The sequence below is a fragment of the Mauremys reevesii genome, linkage group 7, assembly GCF_016161935.1.
Source record: "Mauremys reevesii isolate NIE-2019 linkage group 7, ASM1616193v1, whole genome shotgun sequence".
In the NCBI taxonomy this organism is placed as follows: Eukaryota; Metazoa; Chordata; order Testudines; family Geoemydidae; genus Mauremys; species Mauremys reevesii.
In genome coordinates this window covers 89,592,965-89,613,663 of record NC_052629.1, presented here as the reverse complement: position 1 = coordinate 89,613,663, position 20,699 = coordinate 89,592,965, and the positions used below count along the sequence as shown (strand labels likewise).

At 43.2% G+C, this 20,699-nt stretch overlaps 1 protein-coding gene across 6 annotated transcripts in view; it reads right to left on the bottom strand.

Annotated features, from left to right (window-relative positions):
* The window catches only part of LOC120408947 (haloacid dehalogenase-like hydrolase domain-containing 5), a 44,811-nt gene extending 25,135 nt beyond the window's left edge, over positions 1-19,676 (bottom strand). For 4 of the 6 annotated variants that reach the window (XM_039546120.1, XM_039546118.1, XM_039546119.1 and 1 more), the window contains exons 1-2: positions 18,756-18,775; positions 2,639-2,845 (exon numbers count right to left, since the gene is read on the bottom strand). In XM_039546120.1, the coding sequence (XP_039402054.1) occupies positions 2,639-2,845; positions 18,756-18,767 (219 nt within the window). In that variant the 5' untranslated portion in view covers positions 18,768-18,775. Of the gene's footprint in view, positions 1-2,638; positions 2,846-18,755; positions 18,776-19,028; positions 19,127-19,580 lie in introns of those variants that run through there. The other 2 variants (XM_039546117.1, XM_039546116.1) reach the window with 2 other exon arrangements.
* Between the last annotated feature and the right edge of the window lie 1,023 nt (positions 19,677-20,699).

The window sequence follows — 20,699 nt, the reverse complement described above, 5'->3', positions numbered from 1 at the left end:
TTCTTTACACATGAAGGGCGGGGGCTGATGGAGCTCAGCCCCCTGTTGCTATGATGAAGACGGTTAGCAGGCCGTCTACTTATGGGCTGATGACGAGGACGGGTACCAGTCGTATTGCACTACACCATCTACAGCAAGGCTGATGATGATGACGACGGATATCAGTCATATTGCACCGTCAGCCACCCATAAGGACGGGGGGGGGGGGAGGATGCTACAGTACAGTGCCGCAGCATTGCGTCTACCAGCAGCATTCAGTACACATAGGGTGACATTTAAAAGAGTCAAGAGACTTTTTTTTTCCCTTTTCCTTCTGGGGGTGGGGGGTGGTTGTACATTGACGAGCTATACCCTGAACCGCCGCGGACAATGTGTTTGACCGTACAGGTATTAGGAGCTCAGCCAAGAATGCAAATGCTTTTCGCAGACTGCAGGAACTGTGGGATACCTTGCGTCCTCAGTCCCCCCTCCCTTCATGAGCATCCATTTGATTCTTTGGCTTTCCATTACGCTTGTCACGCAGCAGCGTGCTGAGTCTCTGCTACGCCGTCTGTCCAGAGATTTTTTAAAAATACTTTGGACCAGACGTAACATTACAGTAATTCCCCTAATTAGATGCAGGAGTCTCCGAGCGAGATCACCCTGAGGACGGTCACTCAAGGAGATAGAGAGCGCATGCTGCGTGAAAGCCAGCACAAACCAGGGCCCTATGCAGCCGTGCTCGGGGAGGCAATGCTCCCTGAGTACTTCATGAAAGCCTGGCGCAGAAAAGTGTGCTACCACGGAGCACCCAATACGGCAGCTCTCCCCAGGAACCTCCTGCGGAGGCTTTTCGATTACCTCCAGGAGAGCTTCGTGGAGATCTCCCAGGAGGATTTCTGTTCTATCCCCATATATACAGAGACCTCCTTTTCACATACTTCAGATTCCTGTTATATTAAGAATAAAAGTTTACATGTTTAAAGCACTTACCGACTGCTCCTTCCCGATTCAGGGTCCGGGTTAACGGCCGGGGAGGGTTGGTAGGGGATCTCTGTGACAGTGATAAAGAGATCCTGGCTGTCGGGGAAACCAGCGTTGTAAGCGCTGTCGCCTGCCTCGTCCTCCACAAACCCTTCCTCATCTTCCCCGTCCGTGAACATTGCCGAGGAACTGGCCGTCGACACTGTCCCATTGTCAGAGTCTATGGTCACTGGTGGGGCAGTGGTGGCAGGCTCCGTAGTGTCCGTTTGCCGCTTTTATTTTTTGGTAGCCTTGTCTGGGGTCCTTGATTTTCACACGGTGCTGCGTTGCATCCCGCCTGTATCCTCTGTCTCTCATGGCTTTGGAGACCTTCTCGTAGGTCTTTGCATTCCATTTTTTGGAGCGCAGCTCCGAAAGCACAGACTCCTCGCCCCACACACCGATCAGATCCAAGAGTTCCCGGTCAGTCTATGCCGGGTCCCTCTTTCTATTCAGAGATTACATGAACTCCTCTGCTGGAGAGCTCTGCATTGCTGCCGGTGCTGCTGAGCTCGCCCCGATGTCCAACCACGAAATGAGATTCAAACTGTCCAGACAGGAAAAGGAATTCAAATTTTCCCGGGGCTTTTCCTGTGTGGCTGGTCAGAACATCGAAGCTCGGACTGCTGTCCAGAGTGTCAACAGAGTGGTGCACTGTGGGATAGCTCCCGGAGCTACTAAGTTCGATTTGCATCCACACATAGCCTAATTCAACATAGCCATGTCGAATTTAGCGCTACTCCCCTCGTCGGGGAGGAGTACAGAATTCGAACTAAAGAGCCCTCTATGTCGAATTAAATGGCTTCCTGGTGTGGACGGGTGCACGGTTAATTCGAATTAGCGCTGCTAAATTCGAATTAAAGTCCTAGTGTAGACCAGGCCTATATGATCTGAAAAATTGGGATAATAATCCATTACTCTGCAGAAGGTTGTTACAATAAATCAATGTTTGTAACAGGGTTTTGAAGACTGTGAATTCTAAGGATTATGATGATACTTCAGGTCATTTTAACATCTTAATATTTTCGGATATTATTTTATACGTAGATATATATTGCCCATGACACCTATTGAAATGAGGATCACTACAGAGTGAAAAAAATCTTGTTCTAAACTTTAAACATTTATCTTAGCAGGATTCAAACACCCAGCCCTTGACTCATGACAAGCACTTTAACCCCATGGGCAGCAGTGCCCAGTCCTCCCTGTGTCATATACCAGGATAGAAGTGTTTCATGTATAAGAGGGAGGCAGGAGCTAGGAGCAAGTTATCATCTTGGATGATGATGTCATTGCAGGAGATCAGTTTGCATGAGCAGAATTTCATGCCAGCAGGAAATAGAGCTACTAGTGTGGAACTCTTAGGCAGATAATTACTACCAAAATAGTAATGTACCCTTTGATACTGAGAAATACCATTAGTAGTAGTTAGTAATAATAATACTTTGCACTTCTAGAGTTCCTTCCAACCAAAGATTTCAAAGGGCTTTACAAATACTTGATTTTCTCTTATTCAAAAAGAAAACCAGAAGATTGTTAACTGAACAGCTGAAATGCATTTAATGCAAGATCCTCCCCTCATTACATTCCCTCTAACAAAATTCTGAAACCTTTAAAATAAGTTTACATTACTCACCGGCACTCCCAAAATATGAGACAACTGATCAGCTTTCTTCTGGCGAAGGCAGTTTCCTGCATTGGTGACAAATACTACCGGCACCAAGAATTGTCCCTGAGAATTAACTAGCTTTTGAAAGGCTTTTTTTGCAGCAGGAATTGGAGTCTTTCCTCGTACCAGTACCCCATCAATGTCGAAGAGGAAGCCAAAAGTAGGCATGTTGGGCTGTAACGAGAAAAAAATATGTAATTATTTCCATTACTGCACACATTCAATAAAGCTTAAATACAAACCAAGAAAAGCTGTGTGACCACCTGGAGTTCTGTGAATGGGTCACCTCATCCCATGCACCAGGTGCCACATAGATAAAACCAGACACTGCAACATTTCTTATGGTTATGGGAGCACAACTGCCAAACTTACCAGTGCAAAATTTTTTCCCTATCTCAAGCCCCTTTTTAGTACCCAAATAATTGTGACCTCCCTAGAGATTCTTACAAATGAGAATAAGTTTCAAAATATTTCAGAACATTGGCCCAAATTCAGCAAAACTGGTACAAGATGATGTAAAGAACATACTCCAGAGTCAGTTAGTTTTTTTGTGCCAGAGAGAGATATGGTCTCTGTAGGGTGGTGTAAGTTGTGTTTTTTCCCTGCTCTGAATATTTATCAGTATTTTGTGCGTGCGTCTAATGAGAAGACTGGTGCTTTCCATTACCAACAAAATAAACATAATACAAAGCAACTGTGGCTATCCTGGTGGGTGGGCTGTGACTGCAACTGCAGCAGAGTGTTCGTTTTACACAACACTTAGATATTACGTTTTCCCTTGTGATGGTCACATCACCCTGTTTCCAGGCACATTCAACTGTAGCAGCAGTTCTCAAACTTCATTGCACCGCGACCTCCTCTGACAACAAAAATTACTACATGGCCCCAGGAGACCAAAGCCTGAGCCTCACTGCCCTGGGCGAGAGGACCAAAACTGAAGCCCAAGGGCTTCAGCCTCAGGCAAGGGGACTTGTAGCCTAAGCCCCATCACCCAGGGCTGAAGCCACCGGCTCCAGCTTTGGCCCCGGGCCTCAGCAAGTCTAAGCCAGCCCTTGCAACCCCATTAAAACATGGTCAAGACCCACTTTGGGGTCCTGACCCAGTTTGAGAACAACTGAACTATAGCTTAACAAGTAGGGCTCCTCTTTCTCACACTGCACTCCAGCAAGTACTCACCTTCCTGAATGCAAGAAATACTGTATTATAGGTGGAACTAATAGTGCAGCCTATTAACGTTGCCCAATACTTCCCATTACAAGACCCTGTTTTCCATTGCTAATAACTGTGCCAGCCTTTAACCATTTGGGCTGAAGTTTCCCATGCTGGGTGTCTGCTTCAGACAGAAGCTTTTGGAAAATTTCACCCATTACAAGAAGGAGGCTGGAGAAAAATATGTTTTGTTCATATTAACAAAATTCTGAAGACTTTCTCTTTTAACAAGTCTAGCACCTCCCTGCTTTCGAGTAAGGATCTGAAATTTGGCAGGGGGTGGTCGTTGTATCAGGGATGAGCCTTTTGCTGTCCCTTTAAAAAGGTGTCCAAATTTGGCCAAGTAACAAGCTTTTGAAAAACTGCAGTTCACACATGCTCAGATTTTAGCAGCTACAATCTGAAAAAGAATCCTCCCTGAGCATGCTCCATCCCCTCATAGCTCCTGTGTATGAGCAGATTACACATCCATCATCCCCACACAGTGATGGTGCACACTCCCTCCAGCCCAGGGCTATAGGGATAAAGCCAGACTTCCTCTGAAATGGCTACTTGGAGCTGGGCACTGGAACTGAGCGCACGGAGACAGTCTCATCCTGTGCTCTCACTGACACTACATTCTCCCTGCTAGCACCCAGAAAGCATCTGATTCAAATGCAAAGGGGAAAGAACCCAGACTAGAGGGAAGGGGAAAGAGTAGATTAGGACTGAAACAAATATTCCTGAGTCTCTAGATTCCTCTGCTGTCAGTAAATGTGTGTGTAATCCATGACTGAGTGTGTATCTCATCTCCTTCTAGTGCATATGCATTATGATCATATAATTAAAGACTATCATACTATTGGATGGGGAATGAACCACAGCTGTGTAGCAAAGGAGGCTGTTATCTGTAGGATCCTTTCCTTATCTGTTGTAGAAATTGGAAGATACGTGAATGAGGCAGGGGATTGAAGGAAGAGAAGGGATGGTCTCATGGTTAAGGCAGCTGAATGTTCTATAGCAGAGGCAGGTCTAGAATACAGTTCTCCAAGACAAGTCACATAAACCAATTTTTTCCTCAGGGGGTCACTAATGGTATTCCTCATTTTTTTGGATGCTCAGACTTGATACCTGGGGTCTGATCTGCAGAAGTGATGAACACTCACAGCTGAAGTTAACAGGAGCTGTGTTCTGAATATATGAAGTACTATATAATGCCAAGTACTGAAAAATCAGGTCCTCAGCATCTGAAAATTGAGCAAACAAAATTAGTGGAAACTTTTTACATTCATTTCTGTGCTTCAGTTCTCCATTTGTAAAATGGGGATAATACCATATGCCCCCTTCCTCTCACATGGGTGTTGTGAAAATAATTCATTCACATTTGCGAAGCACTCAGGTACTGTAGTGATAAGCAGCACAGAAAAGCCCATGAGAAGATAAACCAAAGTGTGATTATCATACAGAAAATAAAGTATAGGGCCACACACTGAACAATTAAGATTGTTCAAAATACTGAATACCTGCTCTTTAAGTGAGCACTGTCCGTCCTCTGCACGGAACGAGGCAGGAGTTTACAATGTCATTACAAGACAATCAAAACGCATACGCAAGAAGGCATTTCCTAGCTTTTGAGGGTCTGACTTTAAAAAAAAAAAAAAGTTCTTTTAACATAGGGTGAGTTTTGGTTTGGGTTTTTTTTCTTTTGTGAATTGTATTTAACTAAGCATGAGCTGTTTATTGTTTAAAAAAAACACCAAAAGATTTTCTTGGCGTTAAGAATTCATATTTCTCCACCCAGAGACATTCTCTACAATACCATGCCCTCTTCCCTTGGGCTTCTGACCCACAATTTGGGAAATGCTGCCCTAGATAACCACATCTGTTGAGGAGATCCTATTACAAAACTTTCTGATTCTCATACTGTCATCTTTTTAAATGGGAATATTAAATTCTTGAACTAATATTGTCATAGGACATTGCAGTGCTGTTCTTGACATGAATTCTGCATTTGTTGTATTTGATACACATTTCAGTACATAATTCCTTGATCTAAAAAGAAAATAGTTTCAGGTGTTAGGGCGAAAGGCTAGGAGCAGCTTGAGTGAACACAGTTGCACGCATTTTTAAGAAGTCATCAAGCCTTACTAAATAACTAATATACTGTAGTTTGATAAATAACGATGTATTTCTTAATAGACTGTTCTTTATCTTTTCCGGTGAATGTATTGCTGATGTCTGGCAATCTAAATACTGAAGGCTAACGCGTTAGAATCCTTTCAGTTATGAGCTATATTTTTTTCAGTTATGTAAGATTAATTATGAAACCTTTGCTTCATCTTAATATGCACTCTAGCTCCCTAAAGCCAATTTTACTCTTTTGGAGGGGAGACAGCTGTTAAGTAATTTACAAAAACAAGAATTTAGGTCAACCAGCAGATCTTCCCTTAATGGATTACTGGCTAAGCACAGGTACAAGGAAGTCCCAAAATCATCTACACATCATCCTTTAACATCACTGTTGAGAGATTCATTGAATAAGACTCTGACTTGGATTCTAGAAGACTTAAGTTACATGATTAGCTGTGGTGTAAAGAATCCATTTCATTCTATTAGACAAAGAATGCAGACACCAAGAAGTTTCAAGCATGTTTAATAGCACCTGGCATAGAACCACGAAGAAACAATTTAAAAAAATTAATATGCATCGACCACTTCACCACCACCAATATCGCATGTCTGCCAGCTGAAAGGACTGCAGCGATGCAATATTGGTTTTCAGAATCTAGTAAATGAAGGAGAAACAAAGAGAATATATCACAGCTCTTTCACCCCATCTCAAGTGAATGCACCCATACCCATTGCTCTTAGAGGTGAACACCCAGAAGCAGAAGTGAGAATTGTAAACCAAGCGCCATGGGATCCAGGGAACAGTGCATCCAGAAGACTTTTTGGTTCAGGTTCCACTCTCTGAGAACTGAAAGGGAGAAAAGCTGATGGTGTCTGTGGCAAGAACAGAAAAAAAAAAGGTGTATGAAAGGACAAAGATGCAGGCTGGGAACAGATAAGGTTTCTGGGGCAAGGACTGTCTCTCTGTTATTACTCCTGGGGGAATTCTGCACCACTGCACACATGCAGAATTCATGTCCGGTGCAGATTTCTCTACTCCTCCTCCCACCCCCCGCCAAATACATTTTGCCTGAGAAGTGCTGCAGTTCTGCCTTTCACCGACAAGAGGCTGCTGTGGCACCAGAACAGCCAGCAGCCAAATGCATTCATCACAGCACCCTGCCGCCAAGCCAGGTCAAGACAGAGTGGGGCACATGGGGCTGCTAGGAGTTCAGAAGGGTAGTAGGGGGACAGACTGGAGCACGGGCTCAGGAGCTAATGGGGGGGCACCACTGAGCCAGGGGCTGAACGGGAAGAGTGTTGAAGGACCACATGCGAACAGGGGCAGAGGTGCCTGACTGAATGGGAGAGGCTCAGGGTCAGCCAGGGTCTGCATGGAGGAAGCTCCCCAACTCCCTAACACTCCCTCTCCCATCCCTCAAAAAAAAAAAAAAACAACTTATTCCATACTTCTGCCACCTACACCCAACAACTCTCCAGGTTCGCTTCCAGGCTCCTTCCCTCTCCCTCAGCTCCCCTGACTCCCCCAAGCCTCTGCACTGCTTCTGAGGGGTGAGGGAAATATGTTTCTGTATTGTAGTTTAAATGAATTACTCAAAGTTCTGTATTAATAAGCCTAGCAAAGAATCTATTTGTCAAAAAAACATATCCTGAATTTTTTTTTGTCTGTACTGTTACAGACATACTGCTGATAGGTATTTTGAAATAAATTACCAAAATAATTGAAACTGGTGTGACTATATTGTGCTAATTTTGACAAATAAAATATTGAGAATTTTAAAATACTGTGTGCAGAATTTTTTATTTTTTGGCACAGAATTCCCTCAGGAGTACTGATATGTTTTTGTAATGTGCCTAGCACAATGGGAGCATCACCCATGACTAGGACTCCTACACATTACTAATAAAGATACTATTGTTTATCCTCTGATGATGGAACAGGATAACTGCTTCCAAATTCCACCACAATTAATACTCCCATTCCTGGCTGAGGACATTCAGAATGACAGAAATGAGAGGACTTCCTCTGCCAAAGCATTTCTTTTTAGCAAACCTCTTGGGGTGTTTCAACTCCAAAGTGATAAAGTCATAGGAGATATGAGACTCCAGATCTTATGAGAGGGACAGATAATATGCCTCTGGCTCAGGATCCTTTTTCTGCTTAAAGTCTATGGCATCCCTCTGAGGAGAAAGCCCTTTTCTTTCTGCAGCAGAAGCGTAGGAAGGGGTCCACAGAAGATGAAGTGGTCATCCACTTCCTAAAGAGCTGTAGGCGATTGGAGAGCTTGACTGGCCAAGTGTGACAGAGCAACAAAAGGTTATGGGGGTTTCCCAGAGGGACATTACAATAGATGAATTGCTGAGAGACACTGTAAGCAAGAGAGCAACCAACTTCCATTCTGTCCACTTCAGTTGCACAGAGCACCTTGAACGTTGTCTGATCCTCTGCAAACAGTGTGGAGAGAAATGTTCACAGACCTACCCATGCAGTCAGGAGTCCCACGCTAGATCAGTTATCTTTGACTAAAAGAAGTCTAGTAAGTACTTCAAGGTATGGTACAGCAGTTTCCATTAAGTCCTAAAAACCTATACATTCTCAAACAGGGGAAGGAAGAACTGGGTTGCTTTCTGAAGAAAGCTGGAAGCCAGTGACTTTAGAGTTGAAGCATAACAGCACCCACTCCCTAACTGGTGGTGGGCTGATCCTGGATCAGGAGTCAAAACCTGAGAGACACGCAAAGGTGGACGGGTGAGGTCAACTCCCACAGATGGAGAGAAAACTAGCCTACCTGTGGACACTCCTGGTCTATATATACTGTTGCCTTTCCTCTTTGAAATTATGGATTTCCTCCACCTTCCTCTGAGCATCTGGAATTGGCCTCTGGTCAAGATGAGGGCAGCAGTCCATCTAGTTCAGCATATTATCTCCTACAGTTGATTGTAACATAGGCTTGAGAGGAAGGCGCAAGAAACTCCATAATATACAGTTATGAAATGCCTTCCTAACCCATGCCATTGGTTGAGTTAAGCAGGAGTGCTATCATAGAATATCAGGGTTGGAAGGGACCTCAGGAGATCATCTAGTCCAACCCCTGGCTCAAAACAGGACCAATTCCCAGACAGATTTTTGCCCCAGATCCCTAAATGGCCCCCTAAAGGATTGAACTCACAAGCCTGGATTTAGCAGACCAGTGCTCAAACCACTGAGCTATCCCTCCCTGTGTTCATCTCTCATTTTTTTATCATATCTAAATTAACCATGCATGTTCTCATTAGCCCTGTAAGTATCTAATCCTTTTTTGAATCCAGTTAAGCACTTAGCACTACACTTACACAGTACCAAGTATTATAATCAGTGGTTTGGTTTTCATTAGATTGTACAGTACATTCCGCTGTATGTTCAATTATGTAATAGGGCATTTTGAGAGAGCCTTCTTTCATGCCTGTAGTAGCAGCACTTCTCAGTGTTCCACCTACACCCCCCATGGGCCTTGAGGAGGATATTTCACAGTTCTGTTACCATATATCTGGGAGGGCTTGGAAACGTGCAGGACCAAGATCTCTCCATGAATGTTGTGCACAATGGGTCACAATTGATTTTAAAAAAAAAGCCTTAAAAAGGAGCGTTAGTGGCAGCCTTATATCCCAACTCCAAGAGCTAAGGCAGGGGTTCTCAAACTGGGGGTTAGGACCCCTCAGGGAGTCACGAGGTTATTACGGGCGGGGGGTCGTGAGTGGTCTATCTCCACCCCAAACCTCGCTTTGCCTTCAGCATTTATAATGGTGTTAAATATATTTTTAAAAAGTTTTTTAATTTATAAGGGGGGGGTCACATTCAGAGGCATGCTATGTGAAAGGGGTCACCAGTAAAAAAGTTTGAGAGCCACTGTGCTAAGAGATGAGGATTAGGGCCTTCAAGAACATGAACCTTGAATGGCAAAAAGATTTCTGGTTCATTTAAGGGGAAACCAAAAGTGTGTTTCAGTTTTTATATTGCCTGAAACAGTTTAATCATGTACACTACATTAACTCTTAAACCTACCGGTCCCCAGGTATAGGATAATTGGAAAAAGGCTGCTTAGGAGGTCATTTAGGGGTAATAATCCAGAAAGCAAGAAAGAACTTTAAGTAGCTGAGATACAAGGTAGATCAGGATTCAGGACTCTTGCACAGAGTGAAGTCCTACCCTGCTCTACCTCACAGCTACCAGGAATCTCTCTCAATCTCGATGCTACTTTCCCTCCCTTTGCTACCAATTACTAACTCACACAATCAATTTGAAACAGGCAAGAGGAAAGAGGACATCAGGATTTAGGAAAGCAGCTAAAGTAGAGGACAAAGGATGTCAATACAGGCAAAAGGAGATGGGGAAGGATGAGAAGCTGAGGATAAACATTGTCAACATTGTGAAATTCAATGAAGACTGGGATATTCCTCACTGCTCTAAGCAGTAAGGTTTGTGTAGGAGAATTTCTTGACATGTTTGTATTTAAATTCTTAACCTTAACACACCGTTTTGCATGGGGAATATGCTTATTCTTTCATTGATGTGCAAGCCAGATATACACTTTAAAGCTCTTGCACAAGAAGAGAACAGATCCATACATACTGGAAGATGCTTGTCAAGTAGATTATTCTTTCATCAACCAAAATAAAAAAAAAACATTCAGATTGGCTGGATGAAATTACAAGATTTCCAGAGCCTCAAGAGTAAATTTTTTTCAATAATCAGGAAAAAGAAAGAGGCAGGCTGAAGCTAAGTCATGCCACTTACACTCTCCACAAGGCTCAATACACTGTATCATCTTGTAATAACAACCCTATATTTGTACAGGCAGGCAGAAGAGCGTGGGGGAGGATTAGACTGTTGTAATATATTGGCATCTCTGAAGTGTTGCCTTCTCTTCCTCTTGCATTTTCTCCCAAGACATACTATTTCCCCAAAATGATACCAGGTGTGAGGATTCTTTATTTATGTTCTAAATCATTTTGAAATAATGGAAGCTGAAGCAGTTGCTTCTGCAGGGAATGGAGACCTTGTGCCCCACACCTCATCCTGCCAGTCCTACACTGCATATAAACATCATCCCACATCTAGTCTGAATGATTATACAACCGGCCTACTCCCAGACTATCCTACATATTGAAATGCAAGTAAGTGAAGGAATTCCTTGTCACAGCACAGGCAAGCATTGTTAAGCTAAGTGCCAGCATAGAGTTTATGTAAAAAAAAAAAAAAAAAAAAAAAGCTCCTGAAACTACCAGCCCCTCTCTTTTTGTATGACCCAAAGATCAACTCTCCATAACTTTAAAACCTACTTTGTTGTATTAAATTGAAAGTTAATTCAGACCTAGAACTGGATTAACTTTCACAAGGGCTGCACGCAGCTAGCAATGGAATTCTGGAGATTTTGTGGATTTAGGTTCTCTGTGCAGATTTTGCTGTAATCACCAGAGTCTAAAGAAAATGAAGTACAGTCCTCTGGGTTTGCACAAATTGATTCCCTGCTGTCAAAAACTAACAGCCTTAGAGGGAAAAAATGCCCACTTTAATTTCAGTATACTGATAACGGCAACATTTCACAGAGCAAATGCTAACATTTGATTTAAAAACTGGTTTGGCAAAAGCAGCCTGCTTAAGTAATTATTTCTTTAATTACAAGAAATGGTACTAATTTACAAGCTAAGTGTTCTTCAAAACTGCATATTCTCCAGGATCATACAAGCAGACTTCCTCAAAGCACTTTAACATGCTTTAATTTGTATGGTGACTGATTGGCAAAAAAAAAAAACCTGCAAGTGTTGGTGAGAGATAAAGATAGTAACGTTGCAATCTTTAATACATCAACATGTCAAACATTTCACAAGTGAAATCATTGAGAAGTGCGCCTACAGAACAAGATTAAAAAGGGAAAGCGAAGAATGGGGAAGATCAGTTTTAAAGCAAAGAATTTTGGTTTATTCAAAGTTAGATTTTGCTGTATAAGCTGCCTGCTGCTAAATACATAGAGCATATATAAAAGTACTAAATATTCAAGACTGTAAAACTATAAAATGTATGAATTTAATTTTTCGTTACAAAACACAAGAACTCTCTCCTGACAACATCCACTTCATCAAACAGTGCTATGAGAACGAGGGGAAATGCATACCATGATACTCAAACAGCTCATGAGAAAATGTAAGTACCATTCTTAATTTCTTCCTTTTGTTTGAAAAATCAAGTGAACTATGCAAAAATACACTGCATTGTCAGAAGACTGGCACACAGAAGCCTGCTTTATTAGCAAACCCTTAATCTATTTATTAGATTGGTTGCCAAACCTCGTGACAGATTTTTAGAAAGCTTTAGATAATCACTGGCTTATGACAGGTAGAACTATAGCAGCTCATCAGTGCATGAAAAAGGCTATCCCTTCAGGCTATTCCTTCAGTTGGGAAGACTGACCAAATGTGACAGATATTGGCAAGGGAAAAGCAAATTACATTTTTGATTTAAGGAACATACTTAAAAAGTGAATTATATTGCAGCTGAAGCATTGATATTCTCTGAGTAAGCTGATGACAACAGGAGCACAGTTGATTAAGCACAACCTACTTAATGTTATGGTAACTGGAGGAGTTGATTTGAGCCATTTTATACAGCATTTAAAAACCAGTGTTTCCTCTGAAGACTCAAATTAGCTGCTAGAGTTGGTAACACCGATGGTTCAATCTGTAACACACTTCTTTCTCAATCCCAATCCTGCTCCAAAACATTGAAGATTAGACATCCGAATAGTTTTTGGGCTGAAGGCTGCTTCTGGCTACACACCCAAATATAGCTTCTCTTCATGCCTTCTTCAGCTTGTCAACTAATAAGTTCCAACAAATGTACAGTATGGTTATGACAACTCATTGAAAGATAGTAATTTCAAAGAGGCAGTTTCTTTTTCTTTGTTTGAGGGGCCTCTAAAGCAGGGGTTCTCGCAACAATTTTTTTTGGAGGCCTCAGAGTGCGGCCACCAACTCTTGCTGGTGGCCTCGCTGACAATTTTTCCTAAAGTAATTAAACTTTAGAAAAAATAAATATGCACATATACATACATGTCCAAATCACTGTAGTTTATTTATGTAGGGTTTTTTCAGACTCAGTAATAAAAATAATGTACAGTGGTCTCTAGTCTTTACTGGACCTAAACAGAATAGAAGCACAAATAGGGTGCTTTGCATGTTCTTGTCTTTTTGTTGTTGTTTCTTTTGCTTTTTTGGTTGCCCCCCCCCCCATTTTTTTTTAAATCTTGCTAGATAGTAAGTTTGCTGCTGTGAAAAGAGATATTTGTGTGTTTGTTAATATCACTTTTCACAGCAGACATACTCAGTCCCAGCAAGCTCTGGGACAAATTAAGCCCTGGATGGGGAGTTGAGCAGGGAGGCAACGGGGCCCAGGGACAATGGCATGGGTGATGAGCCTGGGACCAGAGCCTGCTATCACCTGGATGGAGCCTGAAGCCCCGTGGCCAAAGCCTGCCCACCCGCCCCAGGGAAAGTGGGGAATTCACCAGCTGCCTACACCTCCAGTGTTTCTGTCTCCGAAGCAGGGCAGGGCAGGGCCCAACCCCCACTGTGGCCCTGGAAGAGGGGTCACTGCTTCCCCCTCGCCCCCTCATCACAGCCAGGAGGCTGTGGCTGCACGAAAAGCCCCCTGTGGCCACATGTTGCCGCATTCGAGAAACATTGCTCTAAAGACAGAGTTAGTGAATGCAAAGTAGTCGGCAATTCAATTTTCATCTCTGTGTCTAATGGTTTTCTAGATGCCTTAACCTCATCTACCCACCACTGCACTAACATTAGTACAGTTTCACCAGTGACAGCAATAGCAGGAGTGCTAATCTAAAGACAGCACCAAGTGGCTGTTATCTAAACCTTTTTTGAGCTGAAGCAGTGGACAGTGGCAGAAATGCCAATGGTTGAACTACACTAGTGCCCTCACCTCCCACTGTTGCATTGACAGTGCAATACTGGGAGAGTTCATGAAAAATGCCCATGCAGACACAGCTGTGATAGCAAAACTATCTACTAGCTTTACTAAACTATATAGACTACTTTCTGCCCCATCCACCTACTGTCAGCAGTCCTGACCACTCACTACCCGCTTCTCATATTGACTGACCTGCTCTGTCTCCTCTCCAATATGTTGTAAGCTGCTCTTTTAGGAATTAAGGGTTATAGTGCTTGATACTTAATTTGGTTTTGTTGTGGTTGGTCGTTGCTCACAACTGTTGGGGAAATTTTTTTTTTTTAAACAACACTGTCTAAAGATATTCTTAAAAACAACAAATTGGCTAGGTATATAAACCCTCAACTCCAATGAAAAAGGAAGCAGCTGCAGTTTGGCTTCTGTGGAAAACCTGTAATGAGGTATTCCTTTAATTGGCTAAATGTAAAAATTAAAAAAAACTGCACCAAGATTTACAAGCCTCTGCTGCAAAAGCAGAGAAATAAAAATGTATGTAGTACTCAAACCTAGTTAGATGCCCTTAAGGTTGAGTACAGAGTGTTAAAACAGCACTCTCACATCTTACAGCAGCAGTAACATCAGAAGAAGGAACATTTGAGACCCCATAAGGGGCAAATTTTTGGGACCCCTCTGGAGAGTGGAAAGGGGAATATTTGGGTAGATTCCTCCTCCCAGGGCCAGAATGCCATTGCAACAGTAACAACAGTGCCTGCTTCTGCCTCAGACCTCCAGGCCATGGCAAAGTGGCTGGGGATTTTAAAATAAAAAAATGTAAACTCAAAGAAATGCACCACTTAATTAGCATTTGTGCAGCTCCAAGTACCGAACACACTGTGGCAAAGACTGAGCAGGGTCTGCCATGTGGGAGCACTGTGCTAATTTGTTTCTAAGCTTCTATCTTTCAGGCTCTGAACCAGAACATCAGGAGAGCTGGTACCAGCCGAAGTGTTATAAAATACCATGGTTATAGTGTCACGACAAAGTCTGTGTTCAGTGTTCTGTGTCTGTCTCTAGTGGTGTCCTGTGCTAGCACTGGGTCCAGAAAAAGAGAAATACTACACTAGACAGGGCAAATGTCTTTTCCTCTCTCTACTTCCCCCATGTTCATCCAGCTTATCAATCACCACTTGTGTCCAAAAAACTTTGGTCCCCAGTGCATCAGGTTTATTTTTTGTTAGATTCTCTAATAGTCATTTTGTTGTTAATTTTTGTTATTAATACATTTGTATTGTTAGTTACATTTGCTTGTATTGTTAATTCCACACTTTCCTCTATGCACCCTGGTTCTACTTCCCCAAGCCCTAAAGGGTAGTTCTTGGGCCCCCATAACCTGTAAGACCTTGGCCCATAATTGTAGGGCCCCATCTTTCAGGTCCCCAGAAACCTCTTGAGAACAACTGTTAAAAATAGGGGATTCTGCAACATTTTAGCAACTAAATGTTAGTTTAAGTCCAAATCAGCTTAACCTTGCATGACAACTGCGGTCCTCCTACAAAATCTTATTTGTAGTGTGTGCTTAAGGAGGTCCTGACATCAGTAACTTTTATTGTTTGATGGCTATTGCAGCATCAAACTTGGTCCTCATTTTAATTTGTCAATGTACCCAATAATTGTAATGGTTTTATTGTATTCCCAATTATTATAACTATAATTGTTTTCATTTGTGTGTAGGTTATATCTGGTGTTTAGTCAATTGTAATGGTTTTAGTTATATTCACCTGGTTATAATTGTTTGGTTTGTTTGCAACAGATCACCTGTGCCCTACAATGTCAACAACTACTGTAATGGTCATAAATCAAGGGGCAAAAGGTTGTAGAAGCAGCCCACCCTGGTCAGCAGTTCTAAATATAATTTTTCATCCCCTCATTGTCCTATTAGTAATCCTAACGGTTATGTTGGTTCTGCCTTAAAACAATTACATAAAGTGTGACCCGTTCAATACCCCTGGATTGAAGGGTCAAAAGGGGGACAATGTAGAACTGATAAATGAAATTGTTTTTAATTGTTCACTTTATTAATGTAACTTCTGTTCACCATTCACTACACTTGCCTACATTATAACTTCTGTTCACTGTTTGCCATATTGTAATTCAAACCTCATTTTAAAACGCTCACTCCATTTTGTAAAAGCTTCCTCCAACCTTCATTTTTGCAAACCCTGTTGTAATCTTATTAGTTTAGTTTAGATGTGTGAATGAGGCATGTATGAATGATGGAATCAACCTCCAGCCCCAGCCTGTCCTGATGAAATAAAGTTCAAACACCACCGGCTGAAGATGCAGACAAGAGCCCTAACAAAGTAAGAAGTGTCCACCCTAAAAATAAAAGGTACAATAGAAGAAAGATCAAAGCCAGGTCCAAGGCTGAAAGTCATACCTGAAATTGACGGGTGATCAATCACCAAGCCCAGAGGCAGCGTGACACAGCAAGACCTATAGACTCTGGATTCAAACTAAAGCCTACAAAAAGGATGGGTGAGATGGAAGACTTTGGAGGGTAACATTCTGCTGCCAACATGGGAGGACATCGGTGCATGCCCAACAGAGATCCAGCTCGTCCTTGTGCCCGGCTTTCCTGTCCAGTTAGCCGCCACAAGCTACGAACCCAAGCTGCAAAATCAAGCCATGAACTTAAGCTATCTTCAGGACTGGTAACTATGCAGCAGCTGCAGAAAATCTGATGGATGGGTGGGTGTGTGTGTATATAGGTATTGGGTATAATGTGTGCATATAAGGATTAAGATATTAGTTATTGGTCATAAATCAAATTGTTATCATAATAAATGTGGCATCTTTGTCTTGACCCCTAAAATGATCCTGTGTAGTTTTGTCTGTACACAGGGTCTCCTGCACACAGCTAACTTTCCCTGCCCCCCTCCGCCCCCCAATCCCATTAATTCCCCAGTGTTTCCCCCTTGTTCCCCCAGAAGTGACAAAGCAATTCCTATAAAGGTCTATCAAGGAACACATACTTTTATCGCACAATTTAAAAACGTAATAATTACAAACAGAAATCCACTGGAAGGACACATTTCTAGCTTAGGTACCAGAAGCTGAAGGAAATGTTAAAACAAAAAAATTCTACTGAGGTGCTCATCCACATCATCTCCTCTTCCCTTGATGACTGTCTCTTTTTCATGACCTCCAAGAGTCTCAGTTGGGCAGACCACTGTCACCTATCTTGTTTCCTTGGCACACGTGGAAATACAAAGTCAGCCTACCCTGAATCTTTCCTGTCAGTCAGTACAAAACCACACTTTACAAAATACCTGAGTTGCTTCAACTTTCTGTAGCTCTGTCCTATCACCTTTCCATCTACTTTCAAATCTTGAGTGAAAACATTTTTTTCAGTTTTGTCTCTGTCTTTACCTCTGCTTTTTTAAAAAATTAACTATTTACATTCTCTAAATATTGTATTGTGGTACATTGACATGCACACACCTAATGCATTCAGATGCAAGATCAACATAAAGGAGAGCCAAAGAAAAAACTAACAATACAGTCCAGAGATGATGACAGGCAGAAAAGTCTACTCACCTGCCTATTACCCATTACAATAAAAAATAAAACCCTAATACTTTATTCTTCTGGCCAAAAATAAAAAGCCATACACACCATTTCTTACCCTTGGTGTATACAGTTTTGCAAGATGGCACTAATTAGCAAGCTTTCAAATAATTTGAAACAGGACAATTTTGGACCAGTGCTCAAGAAATGTGTCTGGGTTTTTTGTTGTTTTTTTTTTTAATTGCCTATTTGTACTGGTAACAACTAAGTCCGCATCACTGAAACTGTGATTATGTATCAAAGACTATAGCCAGACAGCATGTATTCTACCTCAGATTTTGAACAAGAACATGTTTTGTTCCGTATTCTAAAACAAGTTCAACTGCAGCTCACAGTAGGTTTTTGCAGACTTAACTTCCATTTATTATTACATTTAAGCCATAATGAATTTGTACAAAATCTGACTCTATTCACTTACCTACCACCATGCTAATAGTTACTGGGGCGTTGTGGGGCAAGGAGAAGAGCTAAGACCTCTGTCGTGCTGTCAGAACAATTATGATTTCCACCATGTAAGCATTTGTATATACAATTACTATCACCTCTAGTACAACATTATTGTTTGGCATCATATTTGAAGACCAGCCTGTGAAAGTTTGCAAACAAGACTCTCTCTAGTACTTATGTTTCACTTCGATATATCTATGTTTGAACAGGAGTATCTCTCTCAGTTTTACAACTGTTTCCATGAATCTGAGTACCAGAACTATTTTGCTTTGCAATTCTTACTCTCTGGATGTTTATGGACCACAACAAAACATGAGAGAAGTACAAGAAAATGTTTTCATTAGTGTAATTGTTACTATATAAACATGTTGTTATTATCCATCAATTTCATGGTTTACAAAGATTATTAGAATATTCCTATTGCTTGAAAATTACATTCTTATTTTAGCAGCACTTGACGATAGATACATAATAACTTCGCAAATCCATAATTATCAAGAAGACACTAGCAAATAGGATTTCCGTTATTTTTGCATATCAGCTACTTGTATTAACTTCAGTCGATTATCTATGCACATAATTACACCATCCAGTAATATAGACCTGTGAGGCACTACCCCAAAGTTTTATGAACATACATAGTGACTGACAACACCACTACGAATTATTACGGGGTCTGAGAGCCACAGGACCGAGCTGCGCATCCAATGACAGCGTGCCAAAAGAGAAGAAACCCTCCAGCTGCTTGCGCACCCCCACGAGCATCCCTGTTCTCGGGACGGTGTTAAACCTCAGTGGGGACGGGCACACGGCCACGCCCGGCTCGGATTCCAGCTGCTTCGCTTTTACGCCGGTTCGCCTCCGAGCCACATCAAAGCGCACCGGGGGGGATGGGGCAGCCCCTCAGCTGCGCGGGGATCGCCCGGCTCCATGCGCTCCCCCGGGGGACGCTGCAGGCTGTCCCCGCGCCACGAGCCCTCTGCCCCGGGGCGCGGAGGCGGCTGCTCCCCGCGGCTCGCCGGTTACCTTGGTGCCGTCTCCGCTCTCCCCGGGGGGCGGCGCGGCGCGGCCGGCGGCGGCGCTGCAGAGCCCGCGGAGTCCCGTGGGCCCGGCCGGCCGCCCCCCGAGCCAGCGGCGGAGCGGCGGCAGCCCCCTCCGCATGGCCCCGAGAGCGCGCGGGCCCGCAGCCCGCCGGTCCCTGCCAAAGAGCCGCGGCGGCGGCCGGCACAGCGAGCTCGGTCCCCTAGCCCCGCCCCCCGGCCACGCCACCGCCAAGGGGCGGGGCCTGCCTATCGCCCCCCCCCCGCGTTAGCCCGCTCCCTCGGCGCCGCTCGCAACCCCGCCCAGGTCACGCCCCCAGCCCCACCCAGGGGGACGAGGGGATCCAGGCTGTCAGGGGGCGCCCCATCCCCACAGCTGATGGGTAGTGGGAGTTGTGCTACCAGGGGGCCCAGTCCCTCCATGCACCTAGCTCAGGTTGGGTCCCCCCCCCTGCCCGTGTGACACACAGGGATGTGTAGCCCTGGGGGTTCCAGGGTATTAGGCAGACAAAGTGGGTGGAGCAGCTGAGGCGCTCACCTTCAGGGAAAGGGACTCCCGCCATCACAGCTACAGGCAAGCACCTATTCTAAGGGACCAATCAAGGAAGACTAGCCTGCTTCCACCCCTGCAGTCATAGGACAAAAAGAAGAGGCTAGGCCTCGACTAAATTTAAGAGAAGCTGCTATGCAACATTTTATCAGCATAGTTAATCCACCACCAGGAGATGCCTATGGGAGAAGCTCTCCTGCCAACGGAGCACTGTCTACACTGTGGATTAGGTTGGATGTTTCACACCCCTTACAATGTAAGTCTATATTGTAAACCTGGCCTTAACTGGTTAGAGTGTTGTAATAAGCCATAAATCCAGTCTCTCTCTTCAGTCCATGATTTTTAGTGTCTATCAGAGTAATTAATTTAAACTCCTAGTGAAATTAAAAAAAAAAATACTTTGTGAGGAAAAAAATCAAAGCAGCATCAGATGCAAGACCTACAGACATATCTCCACTGCTACTGTGATCAACACTCTCCACAACACACCTTTCAAGATCTACATATACTTATCACAACATGTGATGTACCAGTGCACTAAGTGCACCAACGACAACTATGTGGGTGTAACAAGACAATCACTGATCACTTGAATGAACTCACACAGGAAAGTGATAAAAGACAAACACCCCATCACCCAGAGGCGTAGCGAGCACCCTCCGACCGGAGGGGGCCCCGCAAGGAAGGGGGCCCCTAAAAGTGGCAAAAAAAATGTAAGGTATAACTAGGTAAGTGACATTTATTGACGCTATTGCACAATCCATGTCAGTTTTACTGACAAAACCGTGAAGTCATTATGATACATCATAATGCTATTGGCTACATCAGTTGTCTGTCGGTCAGTTTCGAATTTTAGTTGGACCTATTCAAAGAATGTGTATTTGCGTTCATAATAACGGTCGGCGGATAAATGTTATTAATTTAGTTTAATTTTTATCGTGCTTTGTGATGTCTAAGAGAACGTATAAGAGCGGAGCTAGTAAACGAAAGGCAGCAAAAGCGTGCTTTGTGATGTCTAAGAGAACGTATAAGAGCGGAGCTAGTAAACGAAAGGCAGCAAAAGATGCCGAGAAGGAACTTGAGAAAATTCCAAAGTTGTCAACGTAT